Source organism: Conger conger, chromosome 8 (genome assembly GCF_963514075.1).
Source record: "Conger conger chromosome 8, fConCon1.1, whole genome shotgun sequence".
In the NCBI taxonomy this organism is placed as follows: Eukaryota; Metazoa; Chordata; class Actinopteri; order Anguilliformes; family Congridae; genus Conger; species Conger conger.
The window spans coordinates 44,688,981-44,702,642 of record NC_083767.1 but is presented as its reverse complement, the minus strand read 5'-3'; the positions used below and the strand labels follow the sequence as shown (position 1 = coordinate 44,702,642).

The 13,662-nt window shown below is 47.0% G+C and overlaps 1 protein-coding gene across 4 annotated transcripts in view; it reads left to right on the top strand.

Annotated features, from left to right (window-relative positions):
• plxna4 (plexin A4) overlaps nt 1-13,662 on the top strand; it is a 283,559-nt gene that overhangs the window by 212,364 nt on the left and 57,533 nt on the right. For all 4 annotated transcript variants that reach the window (XM_061251217.1, XM_061251214.1, XM_061251215.1 and 1 more), the window contains 3 exons: nt 774-974; nt 3,760-3,856; nt 6,977-7,167. In XM_061251217.1, the coding sequence (XP_061107201.1) occupies nt 774-974; nt 3,760-3,856; nt 6,977-7,167 (489 nt within the window). The remainder of the gene's footprint in view (nt 1-773; nt 975-3,759; nt 3,857-6,976; nt 7,168-13,662) is intronic.

The following is a 13,662-nucleotide window of genomic DNA, read 5'->3' as shown; positions in this document are numbered from 1 at the left end:
CTTGGCCCGGCAGCCCCCAAATTGACTAGACTGGGCAGGTGTTAATGGAAACGGTTGGAGAGTATTTGAGTCTGAAACCCGACTCCAGCTTGGGTCAGTTGAGTGTAAGTGGCGGTGAGAGTGCTTAGGGGACGGGGAGGTGTTTCTGTATGGAGCGAACACGAGCTCTGTGTGAGTCACGCGTGTGCGTTCGGTATGCTAATGAAGACATCTGCTGCCGGAGGTGAATTCTCCACTGCTTTGTAAAGTGCTTTGAGATCCCGGGGGGAAGTCGCTGTATGTGAGATGGGAGACTCTTTATGGATTCCATCAGTTGCGATTGCTGTGATTGTTATGAATGCTATGATTGATGTGAGATCACAAATATGTTCTTAACTGAACAATCTACGCCGATGTAACAATCACTACTGGTAGTTGCCCAGCTAACACCTTCTCACAATGTTGCTGCCATGTAGTATCCCTGGTGTGAAATCCAGCTATGACCAGCTTCAAATCACCAGCTACCAGCAGTTTTAGAACATAGCCAGAGCTGGTCAAACCATGTATGGAATATGGAACTGGTTTTTTTTCCGACTGGGGTATTGACATTGACAAAACATTTCAGTAACATTGTGAGGACATTTTGTGGAATGCAATGGAATTCTAGACCGCTGAATTTCAGAAGGCCAAACATTCCAAAAGGCCGACTCTTTAAAGGGTTAATTGGTTATGTGGGGTCTATGGAGATTATTGGAGTGTGTGGTTCTGAGACAGTGCCCTCTTTCCTGTTTCAGGAGTGTCCCCAGCTGCTTCCGGCCGAGCCGATCCTGGTCCCCGTGAACGTGGTGAAGCCCATCACCCTGCGAGCCAAGAATCTGCCCCAGCCGCAGTCAGGCCAGCGGGGGTATGAGTGTGTCCTCACCATCGAGGGCCAGGAGCAGAGAGTCCCCGCCCTGAGGTTCAACAGCTCCAGCGTGCAGTGCCAGAACACCTCTGTGAGTGCCGGGTGTTCCCGCTGTGTGTGTCCGTGTGTGTGTGTCTGTGTGTGTGTCTGCATGTGTGTGTGTGTGTGTGTGCGCAAGCGAGAGAGCGAAAGAGACAGAAAGATGGAAAGAAAGAAAGAGAGAAAGGCATACTTAAGATCTTAGAAGTCTGAAGCATAGCACAGAAGCTACATGGCACATGTGTCTACAGGAGATTAGCATGGGTCCCTGCACAAGGATGCCACACAATGAGAAATCAGAGTTTCTGTAATCTTGGATAGACCATCAAGCTGAAGCACCAGTGGTGTGGTGATGCACCCCACAGTCTTAACTGCTCCAGAAGTGTAGTGCATAATTACTGACAGCTTGCCTTTCAATGAGCGGGCACGTCAGGGAGAAGGAAGATGATGGGACAGGCCAACAACTGCAACTACATACAGACTTCCCAAAGAAACCGCTTGCCAAAGCATCATAATTAAAAGTGTTTTCATTAAAATTGATTGTTCTTATTTCCAGTACATGTTGTAAGTATTGCAGTCGCAGAACTGAAAGTGGTGGTAGCAGTGGTAGTAATGGCGATTGAGGCGATGGAAGCAGGAACAGTTAGAGTAGTCAAGGGACAACAGAGAAATACACAAAATTATTATTAAGATACATGTTCAATCCATTGCTATTTACTGTATTATATTTGCCAGCTATTGGGTACCAAATGCGACTAAAAATAGTATTGTGAAGTGTATACATCATCCTTGAAGTATAATTAATGTTTTTGTAATTAAACGACCTGTTTCTGGCAGGATAATTTACTGGCTATATTTGGCTGTTTTTGAGTTGGTCAAATAGACGAATAAAACAATAAAGTTATAATCGCAAAATAGCAAATCGGTTTGGTTTGCAGCATGTACTGTACCAAACATCCCATACCCAACGGTTACACTCCTAGTGGTAACTGTGGCTAGTGGCCTCACAGGGCATGAATGGCAATAGACACATTGCTCTCTAGTGACCCCCATTGGTCAGTTAGGTGCCTACAGCGTGTTTGCGAAAGCTGCACATGAAATGCCTTCTCTAACTCATGTCTGTGTGAGCTTGGCTCGTGGGCTGTGGTGTGAACAGAAGCAGCTGGTGTAATTACATGCTTCAGGGGAGAGTGCGAAGCTTGTCTACACTCTCCCGATCGGCTGTGGAGGTGCAGCGTGAGGATACCGTTGGGCTTTCCAAATTGGGGAGAAAATGAGAGGAAAATAACATTAAAAAAATTCACACCGAAAACTGCCTCTTTTACATTACACCCCCCAGTGGATTCCCTACGTCTAATTGGTTACGCAATCCATACCCATTCCCTATCCGCTTTCCTTCCTCAGGTCCTCACTGCAGTTGAGGTCATTCAGAGAGTGCTCTGTCGGCCTTCCTGTTTAAATAGAGGTAAAATGGAGCCCTGTGTAGGAAATGTGTATTGGCCCAGAGTAATGTGCAATTATATGCTGCTCAGCTGCTTTGGCAGAGTTTTGTTAACTGCTGCTGTAATAACCTCCCAAACAGAGCGACAGCCTCCGCTGTCACCTGCTCAAACCCGAGCAGCATTAACAGGGCAGAACATACTTTTATTATTTCCTTGCTTTTGTTAATAATTTTTAGTAAAACATTTTTTAGAATTATTTGGTCAGTGTGGCTCCCTCCGACAGCTAAAGGCACATCAGCCAGGAAAAAACCGGCCAGAGTTTCTGTAATGTCACAATCGGTACAAAAACGTGCCTTAAAGGCACAACGCTTGTCACTGGGGTGGTTTCCTATAGGTGCATAACATTGGGTGTAAATAATGTATTTTCTTGCACCTTTATTGTTTGTAGAATGTAATTATTCGTATCCATAGAACATTTGTGTACCTTTCAGGGTACATTTAGGAAAATTGTTCCTTGAAGAACAAAAATGTACCTCCTCCGCACCTTTCTGAGAGTGTAAGTATATGAGAGTTCTGCAGTGTAACTGCCATCCATATATGCCCAAGGGTGTTTGGTATGATGAGGAAAATCACAAGTCATGACATAATGTGTCTCACATGCAGAGACATGTGTGAGGGATCAAACCTGATATTGCTGTAGCTCAAGTTCTTTGCATAATTACGCAATTAATTGCCCATTGGATTTCTCTAAATAATTTGCGGTGACTTTTAATATCCGTACTACAAGTCCAAATTTCAAACTCTGTCGACACCGCGGTCAAGCCTACAGTGAGGGACATGCTGCAACAGCACCTGGAAGCAGGAGCAGCCGTTCCCCCGGGCGGGGGAGAGGTTCTCTGGGTGAATCATGGCTGTGTGAAAACACAAGGATCTTCTCACGTCTCTGTTTGCTGTGCTACGGGGCTGGCAGCTCTGAGAGCCGTCTCCATGCAGTCGACTCGGGGGTTCGGTAGATAACAGGGAGCAGGACTGGGCATGTTGGGAAGAGTGGCTACAGTACAGACGTTTGTGAGATGACAGAGGACAGTGAGGAGCTTGTTCTGTAAACATTGTGTCTTTAAGGAAGCTGTTGCAATAATGGTTTGATAACGTCTCCCCTCCCACCCCCTCTCTCTCACTCTCTTTCCTCTCCCTCTCTCCTTTCTCTCTCCCTCCCTCTCTCTCTCCTCTCCCTCTCTCCTCTCTCTCCCTCCCTCTCCCCCTCTCCTTCTCTCTTCTCTCTCTCTCCCTTCCTCTCCTCTCCCGCTCTCTCTCTCCCTCTCTCTCCCTCTCTCTCTTCTCTCTCTCTCTCTCTCTCTCTCTCTCTCTTTCTCTCTCTCTCTCTCTGTCTGACAGTATTCCTATGAAGGGAAGGACACAGGCAGCCTCCCAGTGGATCTGATGGTTATCTGGAACGGTGACTTTAGCATTGACAACCCGGCCGACAACAAAGGTGAGGCTCCCACACCCGCACACAGCACCCCCCCGCCTCCTTCCTTTGGAGTGGGTCACCATGGCAACGGACCCACAGTATCCCTCTCCCGACGGTGCTGCCACTGCTGCAGCATCTTTTCCACCGACGTCACAGCCTCTCCCCCTCTCTCTCTCCCTCTATCTCTCTCCCTCTCTCTCTGCCTCTCTCTCTCCCTCTATCTCTCTCTCTCTCTCAGTCTCTCCCCGTCTCTCTCTCCCTCTATCTCTCTCCCTCTCTCTCAGCCTCTCCCCGTCTCTCTCATTCTCTCCCTCTCTATCTCTCTCCCTCTCTCTCAGCCTCTCCCCGTCTCTTTCTCCCTCTATCTCTCTCCCTCTCTATCAGCCTCTCCCCGTCTCTCTCTCATTCTCTCCCTCTATCTCTCTCCCTCTCTCAGCCTCTCCCCATCTCTCTCTCCCTCTATCTCTCTCCCTCTCTCTCAGCCTCTCCCCATCTCTCTCTCATTCTCTCTCCCTCTATCTCTCTCCCTCTCTCTCAGCCTCTCCCCGTCTCTCTCTCATTCTCTCCCCCTTGTTCCCCCTCTCTCAGTCGCTCTTGATCACTCTCTCCCTCATTCCCTCTCTCTCACTCTCTCTTCCTGTTTCAATTACTCTCTCCCTTTCTCTCTCTCTATCGCTATCTCTTGCTCTATCTCTCTCTCCATCTCTCTCTATTGCTCTCTTTCCCTCGCTCCCTCTCTCTCTCATTCACTCTCGCTCCCTTGCTCCCTCTCTCACTCACTCTGGCTCTATCACTCTCCCTCTCTCCCTTTCGCTCTGTCTCCCTTGCTCCCTCTCTCTCAGTCACTCTCGTTTTATCTCTGTATCTCTCTTTCTCCCACTCTCTCTGACTCTCTCTCCTCATTTCCCCTCTCTCCCTCCAATCACCTCGTTGAATTCACCTCGTTGATTGGTCGGATCTCCTTGTCTCCCGATTTTCCGCCCCGCCTGTCGCTGCGTCACTCAGCCTCTTCCCAGCGCAGAGTTTTCTGTTCCGCACCGCGCATGTGAGAGAGAGAGTCCAGCATTACTCCCAGCTCCACCCTGCCACCATTTCCTCAGGCTCACATCTTCCCAGAATGCCCTGCAGCTGTATCTGCTCACCCCGACTCAGGGAGGGTCGAGCACTCCCGGCTGAGCTGAGTGACAGTTGAGGTGAAGAGCTGTTTGTCCATACAGTTAGAACACACTGGGTACTTGTTAGCAGCATTCCTAGGTGCCTCTAGTGGATGCCCGTGCCATTTTGGATCATATAATATCCTTGATGTATTATTTGCAATGTTGTGACAATGGCAACTGTGGACACTAAAAATGAGAATTCAAAACAATAATACACAGTGTGTCAGATGGCATCATAAAGTCAGATAGGATCCCTGGTGGTACCGTTAGCTAAAACACCCATTCTCTGTGCAGTTGCACACACCATGGTCTGGCCTGAATTCTGATTGTGCTGTAGGAACTTTAACCAGATGTTTGATAGGGTGAGGAATGGTTGGCCATATCACCATGGGAAAGGGGGTTACAGCCAACAGGGTACACCCCCATTTCATCCAATCATATGAAAGCAACCCTGTTGCTTTTTGTGATGGACTTTTTATGCCAATAAATCTTGCAGCATTTTAAAAAGTGGAGGAAATTAAATCAGTGTGACAAACAAAGGATGAAATATTTAGGTCTCTACATCTTTTTGGGAACATATGCTCACACATGTAAGCACACACAAAAAGGCATTCAGAATTGCATGAGCTTGTCTGACTCTGCATGAGCTGTTTGAACTGCATATTAATCAAAGTGTGTGTGTGTGTGTGTGTGTGCGTGCACATGCCTTCCCCCTTATGCATATGTATGAGTTTGTGTGGACTCGCACATGTCAGCTTATGTGTCTGTGCACATGCATGTGTGTGTGTGTGCACAAGAACTTTAGCTAGCGGTGGAGAATATGTGTACCCCCATTTGAAGTACACGTTTTCAGCTCGCATTGCAAAACAGGCAAACAGTGCTCTAGGGGTATAATTTGATGGATGGATCGTAGAAGCATCTAATGGCAATTAAAAAGCAAATGCCTGTCTGGTTTCCATGGTGATGGAAATGTTAAGCTAGTGGATGAACAGGAGCAGGAAGCAGCAGTTTTGAGGGAGAGAGAGAAAAAAAGAAGAGAGAGAAGTGGAGGAGTGAAAAAGGGAGATATGCATCAATATTGCACACCTCTCTGGTGTAACAATAACTTGTATGCTTGGGCAACATAAAAAGAAGTCTACTACCTGTCCATAACTTCAGAGGCTAATGAGACAGATGAGGATGAAGGGAGGATGGAGAAGGAGAAATGGAGGGAAGGAGAGGGTTTTGCACTTGAAAAGACACTCCTCTGAGATTACGGCTCAGGTGTACTCGTCGCCCCGCATGCGGAGTCCTGTATCCTCCTCATCCTGTGCTGTCGTTTTTAATATGGCTGGATTTCCTCTTCCCCATACATCAGTGAATATCCTCCCCGGTTTATCCTACTCCAGCCCAAGAGTTGCTCTGTGCTGTTCCTGTCGTTTGAAAGCGTTCAGACACATCAGAGGAGAGCTTTCCCCTGGGTCAACTGCAAAGTTGTCTCTCTCTCCTTCTCACACCAACTCTTGTTCACTTTGCATTGTGCTTCATCCTGGTGTCCTGACACATCCTGGTGGAACCTGTGGGCACCTGTTTACAGTACCTGCATTTCCTCATTCCCCAGCTTTTACCTGCTGATCTTGTCCATATTTGTGTGTAGGTGCACCGCAAGGGGGTGGGGGTTAGGTAAATACCAAGGGCCCTGACTGACAGTGACCCTCAAACAATATGGGGCCAGTTTCACAGAAGCAGCTTAAGCGTAGTCCTGGACTAAATTAAGTTTTCTTTGGAGAATATCCATTCGAAACTGTTTAATCAAGGACGAGGCTGTGTCTGTGAAACTGGCCCAGGATTTTTAATGTCAGATCTTTTCTAAATCCCTGGTGGTGTGTCTGTGTGTTGCCCTATGTTCAGCTGAACCATGTTCAGCCTCCTGCATTCCCCTGGGTTGAGGTGTGCCCACCTGTCTCCTCACCTGTGCTGGCCTGTGTCACCCCTGTGTCCGCAGTGCACCTGTACAAGTGCGACGCCAGGCGGGAGAGTTGTGGACTGTGTCTGAAGGCCAACCCCCAGTTCGGCTGCGTCTGGTGCAAGGCCGAGAACCGCTGCACCCTGAAACAGCACTGCCTGCACCCCGAAAACCAGTGGCTGGAGCACGCCGGGCCCAACAGCAAGTGCACCCACCCCAAAATCACAGACGTAAGCCCCCCTCCACTTGAGAAACGACCGCATGCTCTTACCTGCAGGTAACTATGCAGACTGTCACATTCAAGTGTGACAATGTTACCACACACAGGTAAAGCCACACATTTGAATATGAATGCGAATGTGAAAGTATGTGTGTACTTTCTGAAGGCACATTATATGCTTTAAATACTCAGGTGAGAATATAATTTAGTTTATTTACGTGGGAAGTACTGCAAGTGTTGCTAGGCATTTTCACTCCACTTAAATGCCATTATTGAACTTGTGACTATGTAGCAGGCGCTAGGCATTGAATTAGCTCTGGAGTACAGACCGATAGCAGCTATTAAGTGTAAGATCTCCAGTTACGTTAAGAGTGTCAGTGTAAGAGGCTATAGCAGTGGAGACTCCTAGCCATGCATGTGCAGGGTGGTGATGTAGTGTAATTTCAGGAAACATCTCCCGTACCATAAGAGGTTGCAAGTTCAAATCTGAGGTGGGACACCGTCGTATGTCTGCAGCTCTCCAGATGTGAAGTGTAAACCCAGTCTATTATTATTCAACTGTAAGTCGTGTAAGAGACAGATATAGGTGGGTGATAAGCAAGTAAAGGGCAGTAAATGCACATTCACTTCTAAGCAGTTCTGACGGTCACACTGTACCAGGGATCATCAACTCTGCCACTCAAATCTGAATCCATCCCTGGTTTTCTTTTCTCTTGGGTAATAAGTATTATCAACTGGCCAGACTGTCTTCACACCTGACTCCCAGGTAAAGGGAGGGTGGAAAACCAGCAGTCATTGGACCTTGAGTGACCCATGATGTGATGACCCCAGTTTTATACATATACCTAGGTGTATCTGTGTGTGTGGGAGTTAGACTGTCAAACCTTTACTTACCGGACATCGCTCATCCCACCGTCATCATGGCTCCTCGTACAGGATATAGGATGAGAAGGTGACGGTGCGGGAATCCCCTCTCTGAGCTGTAGGGGAAGTGACTTTCCCCCACTCGTCAGAAGCCATGGAGGTGTGGATAGAAAACGGATAGAGGGATACAGTGGGCATCCCTCCCCAGCGGAGAGAGATCAGACTGGCGGATCACAGGGATGACACGGCGGCAAGATAACGGGCCGACGCCACTAAACCCGGCCGGACCTCACATCACCGGACGATTTGTGCTCCGTGACAAACGCCTCTTCCGCGTTCGCCTTCCGCGCGGCTGTAAATCTCTGCGGTTGTGTTGCGTTCGGATGTTCTCCGCTGCAGTGACGTTGTCGGATGCGGAAATCTTCGCCCGGGGAAGAAGCGTGCGAGCGATTAGCCTGTCAAAGTCACGTGTCTAATCAGAGTACGTCTTCTGATGGAGAGAGAGACTGCTCAGACTCACACACTGCCGTTGAACCCACAATACAGTCCCAAGAGTTTTGAATTCAGGAAATTGCCAAGACATTGTAGAAAAATGAAGGGCAACGTTTTCTCTCTTTTCTGCATGTTGTGCTGCCTCACTTCCCCATTTGACTGCTTTTGAATCTCTACCCTTTTCTTGACATGTATTGGCTCAGTCTAGCCACTATACCAGGACTATCACCTCAGACTGACTCCTGCCTACTGTCTAAAGCTCTGTGCTCTCTCCAAGCTGGTCATGTGATCAATTGTCAACCATTCTAACCTATCACAAGCCCAAGATCTTTATAGTATATAAGTTCCCTACAATTGTATGGGTTTTCATGGGTTTAAAAAATATGGTTGCATTATATTGATATTAATGCCATAGTTGTGTCACAACTATGCGCCATTAGTGTAGGTATGGATCAAGGACCACACATCCCCATTTCACCTCCTATTGCTTATCATGAGGCAATTATGGCTCTCATCTCATTTGGCCGATTGGCTGATTTGGGAGACTCCATGAATGTACTGAAGAATTGAAGATAGCAATGCATGGTGATAGTATGCCTGAGAGTGCTGCTGTAGGTTTGGCTCCAGATAATACCCCCTTACACCCTGGAACACACTCATCGCCCCAGCCACACTCTCTCCTCATCCCTCCCCTGTTCCTGGCTGTGGTGGAGAGGAGCAGCCGCGAGAATCTCTAATCCCAGCGCAAGGTTTTTTGGGCGAACGGGTGTCGGGATTTTGGCAGAGATGGATAAGCGGGCAGATTCGGTCTGCGGTGAATCGTCCTCCGGGGAGGCTGTGGACTCCACATCCATTCGTTCAGCGATGACAGCAAGGCCGCCGCAGACTCGGGAGGGTCCCGTGAGTCAGCCAGCTCCCAGCATGCCGCGGTGCGACGCCAAGGCAGCGCGTTAACCGCCTCGCTGCCGGCCATACCGCTGCTCCCGCGGGCATTCGCCGCGTGCGCCAGGAATGACAGCACGTGTTCCGGTAATCACGGTCCTGTTTTTCACATGAGAGAAGGTGGCCCTGGTCCCATCTTCTGATTTGGAGTATCTGCTAGTTCAAAAATGTCATCTCACACCCTTTGATTCAGTGCTGTTTATCAGCCAGTCGGACGGGTTTAAGCCCGTCTGTAATGGGTAGGATCGATTCGTAGGGTAACGGCGAAGGTGGTCCCTGAAGTGCCGCGGCACAAAGGCCGCGAAAGCTTATCAGCGAGACCCGTCGTCTTCACACTCGATGTCACCAAGCATTTCCAGCTTCGGTCCGAGCGAGTGACACGCGGGTGTTACATTCAAAGAGGAACAAAAGGTTGTCTCTCCTGGGCTAACAGTGTTGCTCCTACGAGGAGCTGGTTTTGAGGTGTGAGGATTTAATGAGTCTCAGTTCATCGCTCTCTTTGGCTGTCTCCCTTTCTCTCTCTCTATCTGTATCTCTCTCTCTCTCTCCATCCCCCCCCTGTGGCACAGTGGAGTGGGAGAGAGCTGTACCGCAGGTCTGCTGGGACAAATGTTTTATGACTCTTGTCTGTGGGCCACCCCTGTGCATTTCTCTCGCAGGGCAGAGCAGTCGGAGAGGCGAGGCCTTTATCGAGACCAATTTGCCCTCGATAAAGGACGCAGGGAGTGCAAGTGCACAACGTACACTACTGCCCTCCATGGGAGAGCTGGTCTGGGCGTGCCATTATCATTAGCGTTTAACTGAACCTGATGTGTGTAGTAGTAAGTGTAGTCCTAGTAAACTTAATCCTTCTCTCATTCTCTCTACTTTCTGTCTTTCTCTCTACCTTTTATCTTTTTCTCTTTCTTTCTACCTTTCTCTCTTTCTCTCTCTCCGTCTCTGTCCCTTTACTCTTCTCCACTGTGCGCTTTACAGCAGTCGAGCTGAATGAGCTCAGTAATAGACTTTTTGTGTTGTTTATGCTCCCGATGTTTTGGGCGGATTGACACTCACAGATGCTCACTGAAGCATTAGATGTCAAATTTCATTTGCAGTTTTGGTTATGCTCCTTACACAGATATCTGTTTGTTAAATCTAATCAAGTTTGTTTTATTTGCTTTCATAAAATGTCTCCTGGGTTGTTTCCAGAAATGGAAATAGACTGTTCTACACACCCAGGCTTTGTGGAAATTTCTTAAAGGACATTTTCCAGTTGATTTATGATGAAGTACCTCCAATATATTAAATATGTAATATTTGTTATATGGTGCTACATACTTATTTTAACCCAGGGGGTATTTAATTTCAGGTCAAATATTGGGCAAGTTGGCAAATTGTTGGGATCGCGCTTATGTGTGTGTGTATGTGTGTGTGTATGCGTGTGTGTATGTGTTTGTGTGTGTATGTATGCATGTGTGTGTGTGTGTGTGTGTGTGTGTGTGTGCATGTGTGTATGCGTGTGTGTTTGTGTTTGTGCACACGCACGTGTGTGTGTGTTCCTATAACCCAGACAGGTTCTGCATGCGTGCACATGAATCCAGGAGTGGGCGAATCTTAATAGATGTTCACAAAGCCGATAATAGCGTAGTCTGCTGTGACAGGTCTCAGGTGAACGAGAGGGTTTATGAATGCCGCTGTCATCTGTCTTAATGTGAGTGAACGGGGGACACGTCTGGACCTGCTGCAGTGATGCACAGAGCTTTCCCCTCTGCTGAATCTGTGTCACTGACTACTAAAAGGCTTGTGTTTTATATGACTCATCATTTAGTCAAAACCTACCCTGATTGGCCATTAAGCGGCATGTAACTACACAACTCTGCCCCGGTTATTCCATCACCAACAGACAGTCGGTAAAATCTTAAAACCGGATTGAACCCCCAAACTTGCGGTGTCTGATAGAGTACAAAGCTTTTGATCCAGGGCTAGTTGTCGTATAGATCAACAGGCTTCTTAACTCTGAAAACAGTGCCATGCAGTAGAGTGGGTACTGCATTTTCACACTGTTCTTGGCCATTGCTCAAAGGGGGTGGTGAGTACTCTCATATCTTATAATCCTGGGGCAAATATGTGAACATTAATCCACATCTCCCAGTCGAGGGAAAGAGGAGAAAGCTACCTCACCTACCTAACTCTGGGCACTGAAACCCAGGCCACAATACAAGAACCAGCAAATATGTCAATCTCAACAAGCATTTTAGTCTTAAATTGAGACAAAAAGTTGTGTTTATTTTACTATTTTGCAAAATAAGACAAATATATTGCCAAAATATTGACTCTTCACTTGACCAGCCAACAGAAACTTAAAACAAGCTAATATTTTCTACTTGAGAAAAAAACAACATTTTTTTGCAGTGCAGAAAGCGTGGCCGTTGTCCCTCATTCAGAAGAGCTCGTAACAGATCCACATCGCACGCCGCAGTGGCCACTGACACATTCACCACTCCCGGTGCCTCTGCTCCTGTGGAAAACCTGCCATAAATTCCTACCTTGGTGTTAACTTCAAAATACAGCGGCAGCTGCAAATTTCATATGCGAATAAACCCATAATTGAGCAAAAAATAAAATAAAAAAGCACACAGTATGTTCACACATTAGCTGGTGAATGTTGATTAGGTAGCTAATAGATGTTGAGAAAATTTCAGTCCTCTCGTGACCAAAATAATGAGTCCTCTTTGACTCCGTGTTGAACTGATGCTGTTAAATTCACCACACAAGTTAGCCTTTTATTTATAGATGGTCATGCAATCATTTGAATTTCACTATTTCTGTTTCTAGCGTAGGCCAATTTCTTCTTGAGTCAAAAGGTGCCGATGAAATCGCCGGAGGTGATGACAGGCAGTGATGACCTTATCACTAAAAAAACGTAATGGATCCTTTAAAAAGGCTAATCTTGTCTAGCTAAAGCCTACAACATCACCTTTGCCTTTGTGTGCAGCAATCTGTAAGTGTACTGTATTTCTGGCTTTTATGTGGACCGGTGGAACCACACAGCGCCATAGCTTGTGGGATGAAAGGTGATGATGATTCTAGGGGCCCGCAACCTGAGTGGGAGGACCACAGCTGGAGAGGGCCCACAAAACGTCCAGTAGAATAGGCTGCCAGAGCAATCTTACAGGGGGCCCGGAATTCATAGCTACACCCCTGCTGCAACAACACACCAGGAAGACAGCTCCAAATATGACGACTCAATAAGCTATAATATCTGCGTATGTTAAGCTCAGGAATCTCAAAGCAATGGATTTTTGGTTACTATTATGTATTGTTGTTGCGGCATGTTGTAGTAATGCTTAAACAAAATGGAGCCCTCTGCTTGCAGATTTGTGTGCTCACAGTTTTCTCTGGCTGCCTGTAAAGAGCCCGTCAGCTCAATGCCCGGTGATTGGGCCTGATCCGACTGGGTCAGTGGAGCGGTGTTATCTCGGGCTGTTCAGAGAGATCATGACAGTTGCACTAAATGGGAGTTAATCAGTTTGGGTTGTACCACCGAGAACAGCCATTAATACACACTGTGATAAAAACTAAACTGAGATTACAACGCACCTCGTTATGTACAATGCCCCACTTTAAGTAAATTCACTTAAATTCAATTAACATCACTTATCGAGTGAATTTATTTATTTATTTATTTATATTCCATTTTCTGAAATCCAGCAATATGCACGCACTCACTAAGAGTTGTTCAAGCATAAAGTTTAGCCTTATTAATCAAGTCATCAGTGGGCTCTTAAATAAGAGTGCTGCATTGGGAAAATGGAGCACTTCAGCACCTTTTAATCCTCTTGCAAAACCAAGCTAAGACTGACAAAACATTGGCCAATCAATCTGTCATGTTGCAGTGGCGCTGGATTAGCCTTGCAACAAACAGTGACATATTTGGTAGCTGTTGAAACTGTAATCATCTGCATTAGAACCCTAGCACATTGTGAGTACTCGTTCTAATACGTGTCAGTTAGTGTTTTGCATTCCACTTCTTGGTGAGATAAACACACGTGTGTCCGAAACTGCTTATATTCATCTCTCCTGGGTCCTCAAGAACAAGTGTACTGTTGACAGTTCAGCTGTTGTGCCTTCAAAACTGTATGTGTATGGAAAGCAATGAATGGGCATGTGGCCCCCACCCCCCCTTGTCTGCTACATCCCACGTCTGTTCTGACTTCCTGCTGGTGAA